Source organism: Centroberyx affinis, unplaced genomic scaffold (assembly GCF_046629955.1).
Source record: "Centroberyx affinis isolate AG114_WGS23_722 - 3 ecotype Tasmania unplaced genomic scaffold, CSIRO-AGI_Caff_v1 ptg002510l_1, whole genome shotgun sequence".
NCBI lineage: Eukaryota > Metazoa > Chordata > Actinopteri > Beryciformes > Berycidae > Centroberyx > Centroberyx affinis.
Window position 1 is genome coordinate 645,582 of NW_027280732.1, and position 23,125 is coordinate 668,706.

Sequence of the window (23,125 nt, forward strand, 5' to 3'; positions counted from 1 at the left end):
TATGATATTTGATCAATGACGATGATCATTTTTCCTAAACCACTTATCTCATATAAAAGAAGTAAAGAAGTAGTTGGAGCTGCAAGCTGAAATTCTGGATATCTAGGGTTTTTAATGTTTTTGTCTATTGTAGCCCTTTTCTGTAACAAAGCAAAAACACTAAAGCAGTCTTTGCTCAGTTGTAAATCTAGATCCCTCAGTCCATGGGCAGGACATGAAACTTTTATAGGCGGCAGGAATTTCCTGCATGTGAGCAGCACATGGAAAGAGCAGTCAAGCTGACGGCATGATAGCACCAGGCCATGATAAATGAGGGCCACTGACTCGGAGCCCAATAAAACTCAGAACATACATGTTTGTGGAGAAACTATTTCTGTCCTACAAACACACACACACACACACACACACACACACACACACAGGTCCTGGTCTGGGTGGTGCCCCAGTCACGCAGGGCCGTAATGAAAAGCTTCTGCCTCCTCTGGCCTCGTTTATCCTCTTGCCAACTCTAATAAAGGGTGAGATGTCACAGCAAAGCCACACTCAACAGAACACACACACACACTCACATGCATACAGAAACATTCAGTACCCACATTTACACACATATGCAAGCGTGTAGACACACAATTGTGTTCCCATTCAGGGCCCCTAGACGTGTTCCAGTTCCTCCTCAAGGGTTTTCATTGGTTTATTAAAGCCAGTGGAGACTTATGGGACTGGAGAGGAGAACGGGACATGGCTATTTTCTTGAGAGTGGAAGGGTGAACAAAACATTATTGTAACGTCTTTGGTTAGACCGTGATGTTTTCCCAAACTACCTGCCTGGAGTTCTGCCTCGTCTGATCGGAAGAAAGCAGCTCGACCTGGTTGCATCTGACAGCCATGAGTTCTGTGTGTACACATATGCTAGTCAATGCATACAAGTGTATACAGTGTGTGTGTAATTGGCCTTATGTGGGATCATTATGAGAGTGGGGTTGTGTATGTGCGCGCACACCTGCTGCAGCCCTCATGCAACTCTAATTCCACAGATGAGCGCCAGCTGCATCACGAACCCTCAAGCTTTCTTCAGGCGAAACCTAACATTCTTTTACCATATCAAATCCCATGCCGACTCTCTCTGCATCCCACCCTAAGCACAAGTAGCGCAGTGTTTATGAAAAGCCACTGGCCGTATACCCACACTTCCACCTTGTTACTGCAGCAAAGAGGCCCCAATGTGTTTTAGAAGGAGCCAGTCACAGGAAAAATTGATTGTTTTGTTGTTCATATCGATTCATATCCCATCGATTTGTATCAGTGTCTGTCAAAAGCATAACTGCTTCTTCAAGGAATCAATTGACCACTTGCATGTCAGTCTTGTTGTCAAGGAAGCGAATCAATGCCACAATCTGGTTTCTTCAAGAATCTCTACAAAGCCAATGCAATTAAGCCTGTGTGTGTCTAGGGCATGGAAACTAATCAAACCATTCTATCCTATTACAATGACCTATGTCTTTCAACAATATTACAGCAGCGCTAATCAATCCTGCAGGGTGGCAGTGGGGTTGGGTGCGGGACATGTGAAAGAGATTTCAGAGAGAGATGGGTGGACAGAATACAGATAGGAAGACTGGGAGCGAGTGAAGTCAGAGGTCCTCCTCTTTTCCATTACTGTCTCCCTTTATCACACTGAGTAGGGGGGAATGATGAAGGGACGGAGGAGGGGTGATGAAGGGATGAAGGGATTTAGGGAGACAGGAACGGAGTGCTAACATGGTGTGGCTGTGTGTGAAATGCAGGGAACTCGGGAACAGGCCTCAGGGGTGATTCCCTATTCTAGACTTACTGCACACCAAATCCTGTTGACTTGCATCACCTGAAGTCACACAAGCACATATGCACACGCACACTGATGCATACACACACAAACTAAACATCTGTTTGTGTTCATGTATTTTTCTCACCCAGACGAGGTGTAAAACCAGTAATTACAAGACATAAGTGTGTCACATCACTGTCTAATGCAAGGATAGTTATTTTTTCAATTTTTGATACTTCATCTAATTTGATATAATTGCTTAAGTGCCGCTTGCTCTATGCTGAAACAGTTCTCAGTAGGCTGAGGGGGGCGTGTCCACAAGCTTGGTACCGCCCACTTTATGTCTTACGTGGGAGCATCTACTGTTCACGGTACACTTGCTGTTAACTTTTTTTTTGAAGAAAAGAAAAGCCTACTGTGAAAATCATGAAATATTTTAACCATCGAATGTTAAAGTACAAGCCAAGGATTATCAGCACGGAGGTTTCTCTCTATCTCTCTCTCTTGTTTCCTAATTCTCTCTCAGTCTCTGCCTTACTCACACACCCACACACACACAGACTAGCTTGCTCACTTTTTGCCCATCTTGCCCACTTAACTTTAATAAGTGAACAACTTTAGTAAGTGGTATGTATGTTCAAGGAGAGAAGTGACAAATTGCAAATAACCGCATTATTGCCATTTTACAATTGCCATTCTGCTCTCGCCAGCCACTAAGGCAATCTCTTAATTGCCTTTCTCCTCTCTCTTTCACGCTGTCCCGAGCAGTCTGAAAGACTAGAGGGCACCTCATTAACTATGCATACTGTCAACCAATCAGAGCATTCACTGGAATCTGGGAATACTCAACACAATTTCCTCCGGGAAGTAGATTGGATATCTACTACGGTTTGATTTGATTTGGTTTTATTAGGATCTCTTTTAGCCAAGAGAGCTGTTTTTCCAAGAGTCCAATACAATAAAAATCATCAGTTTAATCAAAAACAAGAACAAACAACACACACACACACACACACACACACTCTACTGACAACCAGAGCAATAGTTTCTCAAAGGGCTTTAGTCAAATTTTGACAACACTGACAGTTATATATTAACATGACCTTTGTTAAACAAAAAAATGTGATTCTCATTGCACTGGACCTTTAATTATCACTAATGTCCAAGCACTTTACTTCATGTATTGGATGGATAAAAAAAAAAAAAACAGATTTATTTCATTTGTGTCACAACAGACATTGTAGTTGGGTTTCACAAGTTTTTTCATGTGTTACGTTGGTTTTGTATTTTGTATGGTGAAATAAGTACTGAAGACATGAGAGCAAAAGAGCTGTCGCCTTCCATGTCCAAAGAAGGCTAATTTAATTGTTGAAATGTAAGGATAATTAAATTCTTAATTGGAAAAAACATTCTGCAAAAATTAATATGATACTCTGCTGGTGTATCAGTTTTTGTATCATTCCTTATCTTTGACAGAGAATATTAGTGTTAGCATTAGTATCAGTGTTCAAACAGGAAACAGCAGCGGTCGGTTGCATAAATGTGACAACTGATACTCATGAAAAACAACTTGCTCAAAAACCACCCCCATATGTCTGGAATCCAATTTCGCTCATCAACACTGAATTTTTTAGTGATAAATAATGTAGCGTCCGCAGTCTAGTTCCTTTACAGAATCAGACATTGACCAAGGGTCACATGAAGAATCAGCATATTTTTTTCCTGAAGCCCACGAACCACCAGCCTTCTGTTGCAATTCACAAGGGCTTTAAATTAAAAACCTTATATGTAGAACAACATGTGTGTACTGCGTCATAGCGAGAAAGGCTGCATGATTATGGCTAAAATGATGATCTTTCCCTAATATTTTGTTCACAATTGACTAATTATGATAATTAGTCTCACCGAGAAACAAAATTGGGAAAACTCACTACACAATGTTCCCATTGCAGATGTGTGTGAGGTGGGGAGAGGAGAAGGATGGGATGTGGCAGCAGTACTGGCCCTCATGTCGTCATTGTACTGGATTTTGTGATAATTCCTGAGGTGACTGAACAGATTGACTCTATCACTTTGAGATGCGGTGACAACTCTAAGGCAAAGTTTGCTCAGTATCTTGTCTGATGTCTTCTGGTTTGGAAGCAAAATATTTCCAAATAACAGATGATGAATGATGATGATGATATTTTTGGCAACTAAAACTATTTCAGTTGTGGAGGACTGATTTGCCCCTGGGTTTATCAATTCTTACCAAATGTTTGGAATGATGAAACGCCAGCTAATCATTCAGATTTGGTTATTCTCTACTTGAAATTCAAGTGCTTGTCTACTTCTTTCTCCTGCCAGCAACATGCACAGCTCGACTGTTTCTGCTACGCCTGTGCAAGGTGGAGTCATGTGGAATGGCAGATGTAAACAGAGACAAATACACTATATGCTCAACGGCGGAATACAATGCTCACTGAGAACAGCGGAGGGAGTTTTTTTTTTTTTTTTAAACTCGCAATATATGTTTTATGCACGCTTGTGCAGCTTGAATTAGGGGCACAACAACCTGTTTATTGGAGTGTATGTGAAATTCAATTTAGCACTCCTCAACCAAACCAACATCTCACCCCTGCAGTGTATAGTGTATATATTTTAATACAATGAAGTTCAAGCACGATAGTATCCATTGTGTGAAAATCCAAAGTTTCAGCAATATCATCTAGCCCAACATATTTTGTTTCACATTTTCCATATTGAATATTTCAACATCACAAAATTAGCATATTTCACAATATTATGTCACTGTCATGCCTTCTACAGGTGCCATTAAATGAGTGTATGCTACAATGTGTGTGTATGTGTGTGTGTATAAATGGCATAGCAAGAAAAATCCTACTGGGAAAAAATATGGGAAAACAAAGTCAAGATTTCTCTTCATCATAAAGTTCAGTCTGTCTATGAGTTTGCTGTATTCTGGAAGATGGCTTGCAGGGTAAATTTCTTGAATGATCTCTGTAAAAATGTTGCTTGATGTGATGTCATGTTGAGCGACAGACCGTTCCAACTCCTCTCTCGTCATATTATCCGTTTCAATAACAAAGTCAAATTTCTTGACAATCTGCCTTCTGATTCTGAAATCTCGCTCAAGGTTCACTGTCAATAGTTTCAACAGTCACACCAAAGATTGGCTTGCTTAAACTGGCTTCGCTGTCAGTTTCATAAAGAAATGTTTTACGTTTGCGGTTTAAACTCTGTACTAGAGACCGTGTCGCCGTCATTCAAACTATAGACTCGCTTTAGACATGTTTTTTCAAACCTGCTCTCTGTACCGACAGAGAAACTTTTCCAGACTTGATCAGCATAACAGATGTCTCTTAGGATATTTCTGTATATGCACTGCTATGTTCAAAGGACTTCCCATATAATGTTTATATTTGGGCGGCCCAAATTAGCAGCCGTTGCAGTAAATATTTGTTTTAGATTTATTTTCGGTGCTGTGACACACTAAACTGCCGTTCAAACCTGGCAATGTAGTTTTCAAAAAACATAAGAAAGGGCCCTGTCAAGCACTGAAAGCGTGTTATTGAACTACAATGAGGTAACCCATTCATAATTAGCTGTATGTTGTATATGCTTCACAAAACTAGCGATAATCAGATAGTACAAGGGAGTACAACAGTCAGCTAATATTTAAGTTTCAGGTTAGCTTCATTGGCTTATAATAGAATGAGAGACATTAGTGCCTGAAAAAAGAGAGATTAGGCTTGCTAAATGAAATGTTAAAAATTATTTCCAGTGCCCATCCTGCTTCTATACTTGCACTCCACTTGCAATCCAGACTCCAATTCTCAAGGTGAAGGCCTGTATAACCATTTCCGGTTTCATGGTGTTGCAACACATTTGAAAGGTTCTGCCAATTATCACAGCCCCTACTAAGTGACTGTCACATGATTGTGCACCTCCAAATAGTTTGCAAGCAAAGCAATACACCTTGCTTGTTTTATTTGAGTACATTTCACGTTCAACTCAACTTGATCAAACCCCCACAGCCTCAGAAAGTCATCTCTATTTCTAAAGCCCATTCTCAAACATAATCAGATGAAATGAGTCAGTTATTCCAGTCTGATGGCTCAGTGGGATCAGGAATGCACTGTCCCCCCACTGCACTGTCCTTAGTAACTAAAGCGTCCTCACTTGGCCCCGCTCCTGGCCCGTCTCTGATCGATCCTGTGCCTTAACCTCAGCCTGGGTAGCCGTTCTGCTATCAAATTCAGAAATAAACCCACTTTATATACTTTCAGTTTGGCTTACTTCTAGCTTCAGTTCCTGCTACGATGGATAAAATTTTGCGGTAAAATTCAAAATAGGATTTTTCTTGGTGTGCGCTTTTGGCACCCCTATGATTTTGCGCCACCATACATCATTCATACACTGCATACGCCCCAGTTTGTGCCACTGGCCCTAATAGCAAGCAGACAGTGTGTGTGTGTGAGGGGTTCAGTCATACCTTGTACTGTGAGTTGGGCCTGGGCTTCGATGGTGGTGTTGCCGTTTTCAGCCATGCAGGTGTAGAGGCCGGCGTCCTCCTCTGTCAGATTGGTGATCTGCAGACTGCCTCCTCCCACCACCTCCACACGACCCTCGCTGGGAGAGAGAGAGAGAGAGAAAGTAGAGGGAGGGAAAGGGAGGAAGGGGGTGAAGAGAACAAGTTAGATCAGGCTGTGAACATTGCCAAAGTCCCTCCTCCTAATTCCCTTGCTGATATACTTGTACCTCGCCTCCGTCTGGACGACTTTGCACTTTGCATTTCACTGCCGGACCTTGCGGATGCTGTATCGCATCAAACATCCTCCAGTCCCCTGGATATTACTCCCACTAAATTCCTCAAAGAGTTTATGGCTTTTATAGGTCATAGCTTACTTTCTATTTATTTATTTTTACAATAGCTCTCTTTCCATTGGTTGTGTTCCTGAGTTCACAGTCATTTATTGCCTAATATTTAGCAATATCCATGTATTAACCCTATGGCTCTATGGGGAATTCTCCTCTAGAGTTGTACTTAGGCCTTAATATATTTTACCCTGCTTTGTTAAATATGTAAAGTAATTTCATATTCCATTCCTGTGTCTCCAGACAGTTGAGTGGTAAAGGTTGTCACCTCTGGAGCTACACATGTTCCCCTGTTGGCCTGAGGTTGACTCCCGACAGAACTTTCTCTCCTGTGCCTCCCCTTTTCTGTCTCACATTTCCAACTTTGAATAAATAAAAAATGCAAAACGTGAGTGGACTGCCCATTCTTTTTTTATTATTCCATTCCTGATTCATTTACTGGGTGTAACCTCATATCTCAATTTTATCAAAATTGATGCTAATTGCATGTCTTCTCAACAATCCTAAAACATTCCAAGATTTGCAAATCTGGAAATATAACTACAGTCTAAAGCATTTCAAATAGCATTGTATTCAGTATTCCTAGAAAAAGCCAACTGCCCACACTAACGCTTTCAAAGAATACATTTACAGTACTTCCTAACACATATGCATGCATTTATGTATCACTATACCTATGTAGGTGACAGGCCCAGATGTCATGTTATCTCATGCTGTGAGTGTCTGATCAGATCACGCCTCATGTGTCTTTAAGGCTGAGCCATACTGGGCCTGCAGGTGGGGCTTATAGTTTGTACTGTGCCAAATATTGCAGTTGTCCCTTCATCAGGCCAACACAAGTTTTCCATCTCTTTCATCAGCTGTTAATTAAGAGGAGTGACATGGACCAACAGAATGACAGAGGCGTCCAACATTGAGGAGAGGTGATTTTGATTTCAAGAACTACTGACGTTTAGTATTAACAAGCCCCATTTCCGAAGCAGAATCGCCACTATTATAAGATTATCTGATACATTCTCAATCTCTAAATACACATGCATTTTGTATACACTCTGTGTTGTGTGCACCTCCCAATGAAATCTTTTGTCTCTCACTCAAATCATCAATGAATCAATGAATGTGTAGCCTTTACATAGAATACATCATAATCATCATATATCATATATAAAAAACACACACTGCAACACATAAGAGCACAACACTAGCTCACTGACAACTGAATAACAGAAGTGTGGCAGTAACCCGGCATCCGAATGAGCAAGTCAATTATTTTTCCTCAGGCCTTTCAGACACAGCTAATGGTCCACCTAAAATAACTATTTACAATCCAAAAATATAACCTCACATCTATTAGCATAGCCTTTCCTCTAACCCAGTGACCCTCCCCCCATCTTAAACAGTCCAAACTTTGAGCTTCCCAATAGGCCCACAGGGAAGCAGTCTGCGGCTCCGCTCCGGCTTGACTCAACAACCACTGGAGCATGGGAGTAGGAGGAGGATGAGAGGAAAGGAAAAAAAAAAATCAATATCTTACAGAGAGATCTGTGCATTCAGAAAGAGAAAGGCAGAGCGAGAGGGAGAGAGAGGGAGAGAGAGGGAGAGAGAGGGAGAGAGAGGGAGAGAGAGGAGCAGGAGGTACGCTGAGGAAGATGAAAATCCAAAGACGGCCGCAGCAAGCAAGATACAGCCAGGGAGAGTGAGATCAGCCCATGATGGCTGGCACAGAGGGGTAGGGATACATGCAGAGCTAGCAAAAGGCACCGTGTGGAAAACAACCCTCTTCTGGCTGCTGATTTAGCTTTAAACAAACTCCCGACTAGCTGGGGCTTCCACTCCAGCTCTTTTTCTCTCTCCCTGACTGGTCCTGGGTTTTGGCAGTGTTGGCCCTGGAGACCATCTGCCTGTCTGTCTGTGCTGGAGTGGGGCATTGGAGTGGCAATGTACCTGCTGTCACCGCAATGACATCACTGGTTGTAGGGAGAAAATACAGTACAGGGCTCAGCGTAACTACAGAGGCAATATTTTATAGTTGTTTTTTTTTACATTGTCTAGATTGATAGAGGTTAGGCTCAAAATGCACAAATAGTCTATTCACAGCATTTTGGGATAGTGGGCAGTCCTGGTAGATTGCAATTAGATCTTTTGGGAGGTAGTGGTGAATGCTAAGGTCTGAATAAAATGAAAGATTTTCTCAGATATGCAACTGATTTGCTGGCCAGGGAATTTGTACAGCACAGCAATACCATGTTAATGAAACTGTCCGAAACACATTTCCCTCTGAGAAAGAATTACAGCCGTTTCAGACTTGAATATTGCAATCATCAAAATCGCAATTTCTACATATTTTGTGTTATTTATTGTGAAGTTTTGACTGAGCAATTCCAAAAACCATACACTGAACTAATGCATATAGAGCACCTGTGAAGCGGATAACACAATGCAGGGTTGAAAATGACTGATATCAACTTTCTTAAAATATTTCAAGCCGGCATCCAGCACCAACCAGCTCCTCCCTGAGTGTCATCAAGGTTTGATTTGAGTGTCTGGAAATCACCAAGCAGCCGTTCCCAGCGGAGGTGTTTAGCTGTTGAGACTGCTGCTTTGCGCTGAGGAGCTAGTGGGCAGCAGCATTTTGCCTAAAACAGCAACCTGGGCCTGTTCTGACAGCAGTAAATTGTATAATAAAGAAACAGGGACACTAAAAACCATTGCACTCAGCAGGGAGCTGAACAGAGCATTCCCTGCCTCTTCAACAGGTTCAAAAGCACAACAGGTAACATAAAGGAGGCCTTTGTCTTCTTTGTCTCGGTCCTGAGACTGCAGAACGTAACACACAGAACAAGTAAAAATGCCAAATGACTTGCTGTACTTCTTTGCCATTCTTTCATTACTCCCTTGCCCATTCAAGGTTTCCTTGTTGATTGAGACTTTCCATTGAAAGGAGTCCCTGAGTTCGACTGAGCCAGAAATTCCTGCAGTTAGTCTCACTAGGGAAACTATTCAGACTCATGGCCTTCAGTGCTGCATGCACCATGGAGGAAATCGACAGCTTTCTATTGTATTTAAAAGGGGGTATATATATATATATATATATATATATATATATATATATATATATATATATATCGAAGAAACACCATGCAATTTCTGGCCGTGTTTAGAAGAAGCCAATCTCAGTTCTAATTGCTACATCTAGTGCTCTGCAGAATGAGGAAAGTGTCTATTATCCAGACCATGAGGGAAGTAGACCAGCTAAATTGACTTGAGTTGAATGAGTAGGAGAGATGCAATGGCACCCGGCATTATTGTCAGAGAGCGTTTGCTGCTACTCAAATCAAGACAAGGAGCCTGCTGCAGGGATATGCCATCTTGTGCATTAGCTGCAACTCATTGGTGGGAGAAGAGAGGCACTAATTAAAAATGCATTATACAGTATTCACCTACAAAGAGCTGTTAAATTAGTTCACAATTTGCGCTGTCACTTTTTATCTTCTCACAAAACAGCAGATGAGTACGCGCGCATACACACACACAGAGGCAATGTGAAGATTAAGGGGTAAGGGTGTCAGGCAGACTGGGTGAGATGATGCTAATTGGGCTCACTCTCTTTATCAGGTATTGTGTTGATGTGTGACTTGTGTGCCTTGTAATTGTGTGCCTGTGATACCAATTCCACTTCCAGCAGTGACAAGTTCCCCCCTTGACAGACATTGACAGATTAGCATCTGAGCGCTTCTCAAACTTTGGCCAAACTCATAACAAACACACTCTGCCTATCAAAATTTCCAATTTTTATGACTGTCCCCAAAATAATGCCTACAAACGATATCAATCACTGTCAAAACTGTTGGCAAGGAAATCAATTGTTGCCAGTCAAGCTCCACTCACATCTAACAGCTACTAACATCCTCCTCCTTCTGCTCCTCCCAAGTATGTTACTGGCCCAGAAAAGATGTTGAAAAATCTCCTGTCGACATGTAGAGGGCTCCAACACAGGCTTCTTCACTATTCTACCCTGCAGTTTTGAAGGCAGTCCCAGCCACAGAGACTACAGAGGGACTGGGAAGTAGAACGCATTTGGTATGTGTGAGTGGTGACTCAGCCTTCCGTAACACAGGCTGGTGAGGGTCAGTACACCTGGGCTAGGGGAAGCTGCAGATCTGTGTGTGTGTGTGTGTGCGTGTGTGTGTGTGTGTGTGTGTGTGTTGATGGGGGCAATGCAGTATGCTGTCACAGAGCAATCAGTGCTGCTGTGACAGTGGTTGGCCATGGGTCATGCTATCTACAGCGCAGGGGAGAGGCAGGTGGAATCACAACTGTCACAACAAAAAGGGCATTCATTATTAATGGATGGAGTGTGTGGCGAACTCTAAACTTTCTTGGATTAGGCTCTCTCTCCTTTTTTCTCCGTTGCTCGCTTTGAGACATTTCTCCCTCACTCCCTCGCCACTTTTTCTCCTTTCTCTCTGTGACAACCGACTCATCACCCTCTCTCCCCATCTCTCGCTGCCAGCCTGCCTACACTGTGGTGCATGGTGAATGCAAACTATTGTGCTGTTCAAGGTGCTGTGGTTCAAAGTGAACACAAACTGAACTTCCCTCCTTTGACCGGGGCATAATCATAGCAGTTCAATGAGTTTGGAACATCCTCAAGGAGGAAAGCGAACACTAGGATTTCATTTAGCAGCCGCAAAGTGCAGATTGGAACGATTCGTCCCTCTTCAAACACAAAACCAGAGCATTCTGGTTTTCACCTATTGCTGTCCAAATCTGAGCTACATGGGGGACACAAAGGTAAAATGCCATGGGTTGGAGCCAATGGCGAGGGAGAGAGGAGAGAAGTCAAATTAAAGAAATAAATGAATAAATAAACAGAAATCGATGTGAGAAACAACACAGCGCCAACAGCACAGGCTGGGGCTTCTCAAGTGACTCAGCCATGAAAACGGTTTTGTTTTCCTCTGGCTCGTAATGGAAAGCCGCAGGGCCCTTGAGACAGGAACAACTCCCGCATACCTTACTTTATTTGCTTTTTTCCCTGCCAAGGCCCCCAAGAATAAACCGATCTTTTGATTAGCGCATATTACAATGAAGCCTGCAGCCCATAACTCACATAATATCCAGACTTTAGAGGTTCTAAAGGTCCTGGTAAGGCTTCAGTGTATGGAAAGGAGATGTGTGCTCCATGTCAATAATCCACCATGACTTCCTCCTGTATTGTTTGAGTTCTTCAACTATTGTACTACAGAGTGACCTCAAAGCATCACATAGGCACAATGGAGTCCATAGCGTTTTCCTATTTTAATTCCTTAAACTGAGTCGGGGCAGAGAGAAGCAGGAAAGGAGACTCAGGTGAACGAGGAAACTACAAAGGCACATTATGAACGCAGATTCCGCACTATGAATACCCAACCTTGATAATGAACCTGATGTTATGAGCTGCATGCAAGGCAAGGACAGTAGATGCCTCGAGGGGAAATGTGCTTTGCGTTTCTGATGTGCTGGAGACGGGGAGACAGTCTAAAAAGAGTTCCCATGCTCCACTGGCGGAGAACAGTGTTACTTGTCTTGTTTTCTCAGCCTCACATGCCAGCGAAAGCACTCCATTACCTTAACTCACTCTGCTGTCGCCATCTATCATTCCACCAGTGCTGAACTTGACCTCTTCAGCAGAAATCTAACTGTGGGTCTCATGCATATTTGAGAAAAAGTGATATGCTGGCTACCTATATGCTAATTGCCTTTTAATAGGGGAAACAGGAGGAACAGAATAGTTGTGATTTGTCTTCCAGTTGATCTTTGCTTTCCAAGTATGTCAGTTCAACCAATTGGCAGCACATATAGCACAGATAGGACCCTTTAAGTGTTCTTTACATTACTGTCTGACACTAATCATGACTGAGGATGACAAGAAACTATGATTCTCCACACCAAGCTAGTTGGAAGTCTTTTCATGTGCATCTCTGCTTTCCACTGACTGACACTTGAAACACCAATAAGAACTCCCATCAATTGCTGTTGCAGACTAAGTAAGAGCATAGCAAGAGGTGGACGTTTGCCATTAACCTCACTAATAGTTATGCTGAAGAAAGGAGGTAGTGAAAATCATAGGCCATTAACATTGATAGGCAGTATCTTTGACAGACTTCTCAGACAAGCTGTGGAAAAGCGCAGTTGCAATACCTATATTTTTGTTGCAGTGGCCATTCTCTGGTCCTTTAAAAACAAAACAAAAAAAAACCTTTAACGAGCACTGCGGGCAGAATGGTGCAATTGTCTTGTTTGATAATAGAGTGTGAAAGTTGAAAAATCAATGAGATCAGTTGATGGTGTTGGTGTAACGTTGTTACTGCGCTTTAAATGGTGTAGAGAACAAAGCAGGTTAAAGTTCTGAGTGTCACTTTATCAGAAGGCAACTTCAGTCAAAAGTGCAGACAATCACAGATGATTACATCCCTAGGACACTTAGCTTAGTTGAAAAGTTAAATGTCTGTGGCATTTCCTTAGCTGAAGTGTCTTTGAAGGGTGATAAAACTGCCGCCTCCCTGTGCGTGCGTGTGCAGCATCACAACAGACAATCATAAACCATTACCGAATGCTTGGCGGTTTGAATCCCACTCATAACTGTTCATCCAGAATCGTTACCACACATTTTCCACCGTGAAGAGCAATTGGTAATTTCTTGTAGCGAAGTGGAACAAAATGGCGCAAAACGGGAAGGTCAAGTCAGAGTGAGCAAAACAGTGGCAGAGGAAAGAGGAAAATGGTTATGTGGAAAAAAGGTGATGATATAGGGCATTTATCACAAAAGGGCTGAGTGGAAGTTCACTGCTGTAGAAACATACTGTCTGGCTCCCTGCTAGCTCACTACTCTATAAAGACTTCACATGGCCACTGAGTGCAAGAACGAGTGTGTCTGTGTGTTTATGAGTGTGAGCATGTGTGCGTGTGTGTTCATTTTCTTCCCTCACCCAGAAAACAGCCAATGCAGAAAGGCGACACGTGTGTGTGTGTGTGTGTGTGTGTGTGTGTGTGTGTGTGTGTTTGCGCACGTGGCATGTACGTATGTGTGAGAGGGTTAGAGCGTATTCCCATTATAGTCCCTTTGCAAACACATTTCCCACACCATGCTCCCTTCATACACAAGTAAATGTAATATACACAATCATATTTAAATGAGGGAGAGAAGACAAGGAGGAGACAGATGGCTTCGAGGCTTTGGAAGGGGGTTGATTTACATGCTCTGTCAATTCCTCGTCGCTGGCCGCCATACATAATTCATCCATTTTATTGACTGCTGGGGAATTCTATTAGGTGATAGAGTGATACTCCCAAGAACAAAAGCTGACTGTCCTTTTCATGAGTGCCATCAGGACCAGCATGGTTAAGAAATCAAATTGTGGTGGTGAATTCAAAGACTTATTTCTCGCTGCATGCTGGGAACTGGGGACGCTACTGATGACAGACGAGGCAGTTGAAAGGATGCATATTCAACATGTTGACTGACTAGTGTGTTGTATGTTCTGTCATGTTATCGCTGAACTTAATCGGAATGAATAGTTTGACATCTTTGGCAATAGGCTTCCTCTGAAGCCCAAGTGAATTTGAGACTAGGAACATGACACTGGTGAAGGTCTTCACATATAAATAGCATATAGATATTGAAATATCAATCTTTCATCCAAGATATCTTTCATTCTAAATATACATCCAATAGCCTAGTGCATTTCCAACAGTAGGGGGCTCTGTGGAGATACAACCTCTGCTGAATAGGTTTGATAGAGCCACAACTGAGCACTTCACAGATGCTCTATCTGGGCAGAATCCCCTACCAATCTATGAAGAAGCTTATTTACCTCCTGAAATAGGTATCTATTATCAAACCAACTGACTTAACAATGAAACAATGGCAGCTGAAAAATTTCTATCACCATTAGTCTTGGATTGAAATCCTGGTCTACGAATATAGATTTAGCTTGCTTGCAAGGCACAGGCACTCTACTGAGGGAAATCCACTTCCCAAGAACTGACAGTTAGACAACCACCTGTTCTACATTTCCATTTCAGGTCTCTGCTCCGTCCCCATTTCTCATCACAGACATCAAACGGCACCAAGGCAGCCATAAGTCTGCATGGCCTGCATGGCAATATGGACAGGAGATATAAAAGACGGTAGCGTCTGTCTTCTAACATGGTAAGAATAACGTACTAATGAGATTCTTCAAAGACTGAAGACGGCAATCCAACCAATCTTTTATACTGCACATGAACAGACATTTTGAGGATCCCATCATGTCCTCAAGTATCCTAAAGTACTTCTGAAGAACCAGTCAGCCAGTGGAGTAACTAGCAAAGAATTACTGGGGATAATTAGACATTCAAGAATTCATAGTCTAAAACTACCACACATCATTTCATGTTGTACTCATTTGCAATCACCTACCTCCTCATGGCTCAGGATATAACCAGCTTTTTACAAAGAGATGCTATTGTGAACAGAGACTGGCAGAGAGAGGGAGAGAGAGAGAGAGTGAAAGCAAGAGAGACATGACCAAGTTGAAGCATCAGCAGCATAAGCTGAACGTGATAATCCCCGCTGTCAACGACTCACCCTGCCTTCAACTTGCTAGCTTTGACACGTCTTCATAAACTTTCTTCTCATGTCTACAGCGTCGGCGTTGCCACTTTAAAGGACCCGTTTGTGCTGCGCTGTGTTGCACAGACCAATTAGAAGCTCTTTGCAGATTCCCCTTCCTCTTTCCCTTCCCCTGCCCTCCTGCACGCCACACCAATTATTAACTGACAGCAGCTTCTCTCCCTCTCATGTAATGCCTGAGAGGGACAGGAGACGCTCAAGGAGAAAAGAGAAAATTCCACTGGTGTTCTTTTTAATTGTCAATGTCGTATTAAAATCAAAAGAATAGTCTTGGTAATGTATTCGCCACACAATCCGTTCCTGTTCTGGAGGCTGGGGCATGGGGGTCTACTTCAGTATGGGAAGGACCACCCCGGTTGTTGAGAATACGCTGGCTAATTACCAATGGAGCCACCCCAGGGGGAGGTATGGACTCTGGGCAGTGTTTTGTAATTAATACAAGCTAGATTAATAACTACCTTTTTAGCCAGCTCCCATCGGCAGCCAGGAGTCCTCTCAGACAATCCCGTACTGTGTTAAACATTTGTATCTCGAGATAGCATCCTCTGCCAGGAACTAAAGATTGAGAAAACTACCTATATTCTGGCTGACACCACACTGGAGCCTTGCGGTTGCCGATGCAATGACCTTACATTTAATTCCACTGAAAGTAGAAATCCCACTCTGGGCTGAGCTGAGATGGATGAGCCCCATTCCAGCTATTTTGTGTTGTTTAATATTCAAGGAGACCGGTACATGGGGGTTAGGTAAACAAAGTTCATGCTTAATTGGTGAGAATGAAACTTTCCATGACCAATGCATTTCTCTCCCAGGGATTATGGGCTGCTGTGCCTGAGCTAATGAGAGCCCGAGGAGAGGCACGGGCGCCGTGACACCCTCTCTCGGCTCTTAATTTGCGAACTTCCCCCTGAGCTGGCAACCCGGCAGCCTCGTCTCCCGGCTGAAGTGGCACTATTGGCACATCCAGGTCTCTCCCCCGCCACCCCCCACCCCCCACCCTGCCGCCCGGGGCTCTTGGGGCAGCAGTGGAAGGATGGCATTAACACCTCTGGGAACAGGCGCCAGCACTTTAAGTGTTTGCTCTTGGAGGCCAAAGGCACTGGGTACAAAGAGCAGTACATTACGGTTTCTGCTGCTTCTCAGAGGCTGGGAATGTGGGAGAGCCAGGGGAAGCTCCGCACACAGCCTTGTACAGCTTTGGAATAACAATTGAGGAAAATGACTTTGATGGGTAAAGCTGATTCTGACAGGCGTGTGTTTAACAAACGGTATAAGGCATAGGTATAGACGCTATAAGAAAAACGTGTTTCTAAAGGTTTTTTTTATTGCTGCTTTATTCAACAGTATAGTATCTGTAGAATCCAAAAAAGCAAAAAGACCAAGGCACACTTTCTCTTAGATTAAAAATGCCTTTATTGACATGGCATTGATATTTTTACTTGACGAGAAAGATTGCCTTGTTTTTTTTTTTGCTTTTTTGGATTCTACAGATTCTACTTTCTATCATTGATTTTTAACCTATGTGTATCCCAGCAGCGCCCCACATTCTTCTTTTCTTTTCTTTGTATAGAATCTGTGCCTAAAACATTTCCCACTTACAAACAGAGTTCATGCTCTTACCTCTCCTCTAGCAGCTTGTCTCCAAACATCCAGCGGACGTCAGTGGCCGGGTAGCTGGTGACCACGCAGGGCAGCAGCACGCTGGCGCCCGCCGCCTTGGCCGTAGCCACAGGCTGCACCAAGAACTCCGGCTTCCTCTCTTCTCCTGTTTCTGGAACGGGAGAAGTTGGGGTCAGGGTTAGGGTGGGGGTTAAGGTTCGGGGTGAGGCAGTGAAGCAGAGCAGCAACCTTACGCTTAACGGGTGTCATCCGTCTTAAAAACTTCAAAAGAACTGGAGTCTGAAGGGCTGTTTTTCCTGACACCTAACCCAGAATGGCCAGATGAATGATGCCCACGCTGGTGACGGAGACAGCTGAACTGGAATGAACTCTTTAGGGGTTCAAAGTGATCCCCCACAATTCCAACTGTGACTAACTGCATGGGTAACATCCAGCAATAACCAGGAAGTCATGGTCGGCCTAAGCTTTTGTGACCCCAACACACATGTAGGACTTCAGTAAAATAACTGAAAAGTCCCGGCGTTTTATCATTACAATTCACGACAGTTCAAAGCTGGATCTCAATTCACACACGGAGACGCATGGAAATGAAATCGACTGCATTCCTTGCCCTTTTTCAACTCTCAACACCTCTCAGCAGAACCTCCCAAGTTAATTTATTCCCAAGCTGATTCATCTCGACTTCAAAAGGAACCAAATGGAAATAAATGTATTTCTGTCCCTTGAACATCTGGTAGCATCCAAACAAAATCTCTTTAAATTTCCTCACACAGCTTTATGAGTTTTCCTGCTGTACGCATAGAGCCTTTCGCCACAACACCACACATCCTTGGGAGGAGACATACAGAGAGATAAAGGCCCCCGCCGGGGTCTTGTTGAAGTCTGATTTACGACCTCTAATATCTTCTCTGTGCTGGCAGGAGCCTGGCGCTTAACAACTCAGTAAATAAAACTTCTGGAGGGGGCGAGACGAGACACACTGCCACGGAGGAATTCACCCCCCCTTTGAGCTACAACTGAGTGGCTGCACTGATAACCCCACTGGGACTTTTGTCATTCAACCTCAGTCTCTCTCTAAGGTGAGATGTGTTCATATTACAGGTAATGAGCAAGGCAGGGGGGGCACACCATGTACCTCTGTAATCAAACGATGCACTGAGCTATACATTAATTTCAATTTACTCTACAAGAGGTTGCAAATGGCCCAGCAGCTCTACCATAATTGCACTGTAATCAAGGATGTGATCAGGATAATGCATGCAAAACAGGTAATAACTGAAGACAGGCAGAAAAAACACTGTCTATTGAATATCAATGGGAGTTTGGTATCCAAAAAACCTGAAACCATTCCATATATCCATATATAATATTAGATTATATCAGTATATTGTCTAGTCTTTGAAATCATGACTATCAAATGCTACGTTAAGTGACAGCAACAAAAACCCAATGATCGGCATTCTTACTCGAAAAAATGTAGCAAGTAATTTCATTGTTCTTTTTTTTTGTAAGATTTTTTTTTTTGAGAGAGACAGGAAAGATTGGGAGAGAGGGGAGTGACGTGACAAAGATCCTGGTACGGATTCGAACCAAGGACACTCGGAGGATAGTATGCGTCTTAGACCACTGAGCCTCCAGGATGCCCCCATTTCATTGGTCATTTGAGCGCGGTTACCTGGCAGTATCTGGAGCAGCGCCTCCTCGCTGGACTTGACCGGTCCCACGTTCTCCACCAGGCAGCGGTACATTCCGGCGTCGGCCTCCGAGGCGTTGCTGACCACCAGGGCTCCGCTGGGCAGCTGGACCAGCCTGGTGCCGAGCTCCAGGGGCTGACGGTCTTTCTCCCAGCGGGTGAAGGGCACCAGGTCCGGGTTCACCTCGCACGCCATCACCTGGCTGTCCCCCACACGCACGCTGGCCGGCGCTGGCTGGCTGGTGAACCTGGGCATTCCTGAAGGAGAGACGAGGACAAGGGTGTAAAAGCAGCTCTTAAAAATAAAACTTCAACGTCAGCATAAATGTATTCATGAAATATGGAAAAACATTTCAAAACATTTCAGAGGTGGTAAGTTAAAGGTGACATAATATAGGAATTCAAATTTTCCAATATTCATATAAATATATGATTAAAGATGTTTAATGAAGGCATTGTTGGGTGGTTAAATTTAAAGTTGTTACATTTTCTAAAATCCACCCTTTTGTTGTACAGGCAGTTTCAGATGAAACCCAATGAACGCATCACAACTGGACTCGATCTTAATTGGCTCCCCTCACTAAAGAATTACTAAATTACTAAAGTTTGCAGCCAGTTTTCTTGATGCCAGTTTTCTTATCTTTAGCCATAGTATATTAGATAACAAAATCATTTAACAGAATAATATTGGGCCTTTAATAAAGCAACTAAGTTATAAAGATTGAACTTGGAATATCTTATTTACACTTGATGAAGCCAAAAATGTAACTGCCCCCCTCCCCTCTTCCTCACACACACACACTCAACATACACACACACACATCCACCCACATGTGCAAACACAGTGGTGTAGCGCAATCACTTATCCTCGATGGTGGATGCTAATTCGGCGCGCAGCGCACAGAGACACACGGCGCTAATTAAAAAAGCCTGGATCCACAGGCTGTTTGTGTTGCTGTACCCCGACTTTCATCTTGACGCAAAATAATTATTTCCTGCGTTTGAAGCCATTGATCTGAAACCGACACTTGCGGGCCACACCGGCAACAATCGCACACAATGGCTTCAATTAAAAAGAACTTATAATGTGTAAACTGCAAATGGTATTCTTGGGTTTATTAGTGAGTAAGAAGGAAGAGTTGCTTCTAAAAAGTAAGAAGGCCACTCCATCCAAAATGAGAAGAATGCCATGCTGTGTTATTACCATGAAGGGCCTCTTGAGTGTTTGGACTGGCTGCGGCTGTCTCCTTGGTAATGTGTGTGCGTGTGTGTATTTGATACAGTGTATATAAACGTGTGTGAGTGTGAGCGAAAGAGAGAGGCTGATGTGAGTGTGTGTTTGTCTATTTCCGAGTGTGAGCTTGCCTGCTGTAACTGTGCTCACACACACACAGAAAGTGGTGCTGAAGACTTGCTGAGTGTTGATCTGGCTCCACTGTCCCCTCTCACCTACAGACGGCTCGTCAAATCCCCTGCCAAGAGCGGCTCTGGGGCAAATCACACTTTAAGATAAGGCCCAAACAGCTACAGACTCCCCTCCCACTGGCTTAGGCCGAGGCTGTAGTGTACACTCAGCACTAGCTTTCGACCAATATGGGCTTTTGAAAGCCGATGCCAACGCCGATATTTTTGTATGGAAGCTGCCAATCGTCTATATTCTTCTTGCCAGGGTAGAAAAAGCCTCAGCAAAAGCATTTCAACCTTGGGACACTAAGAGTCTCCACTGAAACCAATACTAATGAAATTCTTTTAGGGTTAGCAGCTCTTTAAGGCAGGGTGACCCATCGCCCCAGGCTTCTGTATCCTTAATGCTGTTATGTAACTGAGTATCAAGTTTATCTTTCCTAACTTGGTTTGGTTTTACTGATTTTAGATCCAGCAGAGTGATGCTTGCAGCACACAGCTGTTTAATTGTTTAAAAAAAAAATTAAAACGTCTTGGCTCAGGACTCGCCAGTGGCAGATAATCAATACGAAATGACTAAGATTGGAGATTAAAAAAAAAGTTGATCCGGACATCCCTATAAGGGCTGAAAGATATTGACAAAAGATCTAATTTTGACTATTTGACAGAATATTGCAATTGTGATTTAAATTGTGTTTTTTCTTGTCATCATTTTTTTAGAACTTTAAAGAAAAGTAAAACATGGATGTCAGTGTGCAGGATTTACTGAGTTTGAGCATGATGAAAGGTTTTCACCAATATTGTATTTGATACATGGACCAAAGATTACTGGCAGCACTTAAACACATTGTTCAGAAATCCATTTTAGACGCTCCTCTCTCTTAAGAAATGAATTGCATCCTCTGCGATTTGGAAATTGCAGAAGTTCATTTGGCGATTTTGATTTTTTTTTTTTATTAATTGTTCAGCTCTAATCCCCATATCAGTCTAACTGATACTCAACACACATGGACACACACAATGACAGTAGCTTAAACTGCACCCACGGTATTGAACGATTCAACACTCACATCTACTTCATGTACCCACAAATAAGACAAACTGAACACTACTTGCAGTCACTCCAAACACAGATCAAACAGACTAGCCCTCTCGGCTCATTGCCCAACTGTACCAATCTGATAAAGATAAACTAAAGCACATGGACTGGCTTTATCTGAAACTTTACAACTGCTTTCTACAAAGCACAGTAAATCCTTCAGCCCATGGAGCATATGACATTTAAAAAGATACACTTGAAGACAAAGGTCATGAGTTGATGTGCCCCAAGTCTAACATTTACAGCTATATCCAGATCCCTTTGGGGCAGCCAAACGCTTGACATCTGGCTCAAGCGGACACACAGGGGAGTATTGAAACCCATCGGCAGACACGACAGCAAGTTAAGCTTCTGCAAAGACTGAACCTCCACGGAGAGGAGAGAGTACATTGGATTGTGCCCTCTCAACTTTGTCTCAGATTGTGAGCACTTTTCTCACTCAGTCTGCAGTGGACTCTGCTCTGCCCCCAGACATCGACTAATCCTTTGTTCCTCCAGCCTCATCACATCTCGCCAGGCTGAGTTCATCAGTTTGCTGTCTTGAGGTGTGTGTGTGTGTGTGTGTGTGTGTGTGTGCATGTGTGTGCATGTGTGTGTGCACTGGCGAATGTGTACTAGCACATTAGGATTGGGTCAGGGCAGGGCATTATAGATGGGAAATGCTGAGTGTCGGTGCTAACACTATCGACTCCAATTAATCACAATTCTCCATTTAATCGACTGGGTGGGAGCTTCATTTTCCACCCCCCTGCCCAGCACCATCTATCGAACAGAGGAGCTGCACTGCCAGCCTCTACACTTATTATCAGTGGGTGATGAGGCCCAATGAGTCCAAGAAAGCAGTGATGCTTCAGTGGTCAAGACACAATGCAAATGCAGGGCAGTAACCCAGATGTTTTTCTAGCTAGGTAGGAAATGTCTGCACACAAACTAGAAATAGAATCTGTTGTCACTGGAAAGCAAACATTCATTTCAATGTGCAATGTAAACGAGAGCAATATGTCCCTCCTTTGTGGGAAGTGGCACTCTGCCTGCTGTGCAGCGTTAGATTCACCAAACCTTACATCATCTGCTTGGCTTTGCCAGCAAAGCTTATAATCATATGAATGCTAATGAATGAATGTGTCCATCATTCGATGAAGATTAGCAGAATAGAATGCCGCTGCTGAGAGCTACAAACAGGCGGAACGACTGTCTATCTCGCCTCGGAGCAAAACTGAGTGCAACCATACTTGCACACACACACACAGAGACATACACACACTTAAAACACACAGTTGGGCTCCTACTATTCTTAATTAAAATCAGGTATAGAATGAGAATGAGCAGCTTAATGGAATATGCAGTAGGCTTTAAGGATCTCCCTCTAGATTCAACTGAATTAGGAACTGACTGCAGAATAGCTGCCTTTCACCTTGGATCAAAAAATAAAACTGTGCTCTATGTTATTCAAATATTATTTTCGAGCAGAGTTAATTTAACAAATTAAGCAAAAATAATCAAAATAGCTTGCATTTTAGAGTTGCCCAGAGGTTTATACCTCCAAATAAGCCTCTGGCCTGCCAGAGTGCTGTGTTTGGTCTGGTAATCTGAAATAACCAATTTTCCACTGGGATAATTTGAAATGACAAAACCAATAAGATGACCCAATTAAAGCTGAATTTGGCAGCTCCAAAGGGCAGCGAGAGGTAAAAGCTTGAAAAAATGGAACGACTGTGACCCAGCCCAAATCAAACCAAATGCCTCTCTGGTGCACCTTGAGGTGCAGCAACTGTGTTCACAAATAGGATGGACAGGAAACCTGGCAGTCAGGGAGCAGTGATTACCTTTTTTGCTGATTCCTCAAACGCACAAATCAAGCCAAGTCATGACAAGAATTGACTTGAAAAGACATTTCATTCATTTCATGACGTGAGAGAAGATTAAAAAAAAAGTGACACTGACAAACTGACTGTGTTATGCAATGTCAGC

At 43.1% G+C, this 23,125-nt stretch overlaps 1 protein-coding gene across 2 annotated transcripts in view; it reads right to left on the reverse strand.

Annotated features, from left to right (window-relative positions):
• The window catches only part of neo1a (neogenin 1a), a 161,541-nt gene that overhangs the window by 56,817 nt on the left and 81,599 nt on the right, over nt 1–23,125 (reverse strand). For both annotated transcript variants that reach the window (XM_071534263.1, XM_071534264.1), the window contains exons 3-5: nt 18,634–18,909; nt 16,959–17,109; nt 6,300–6,436 (exon numbers count right to left, since the gene is read on the reverse strand). In XM_071534263.1, the coding sequence (XP_071390364.1) occupies nt 6,300–6,436; nt 16,959–17,109; nt 18,634–18,909 (564 nt within the window). The remainder of the gene's footprint in view (nt 1–6,299; nt 6,437–16,958; nt 17,110–18,633; nt 18,910–23,125) is intronic.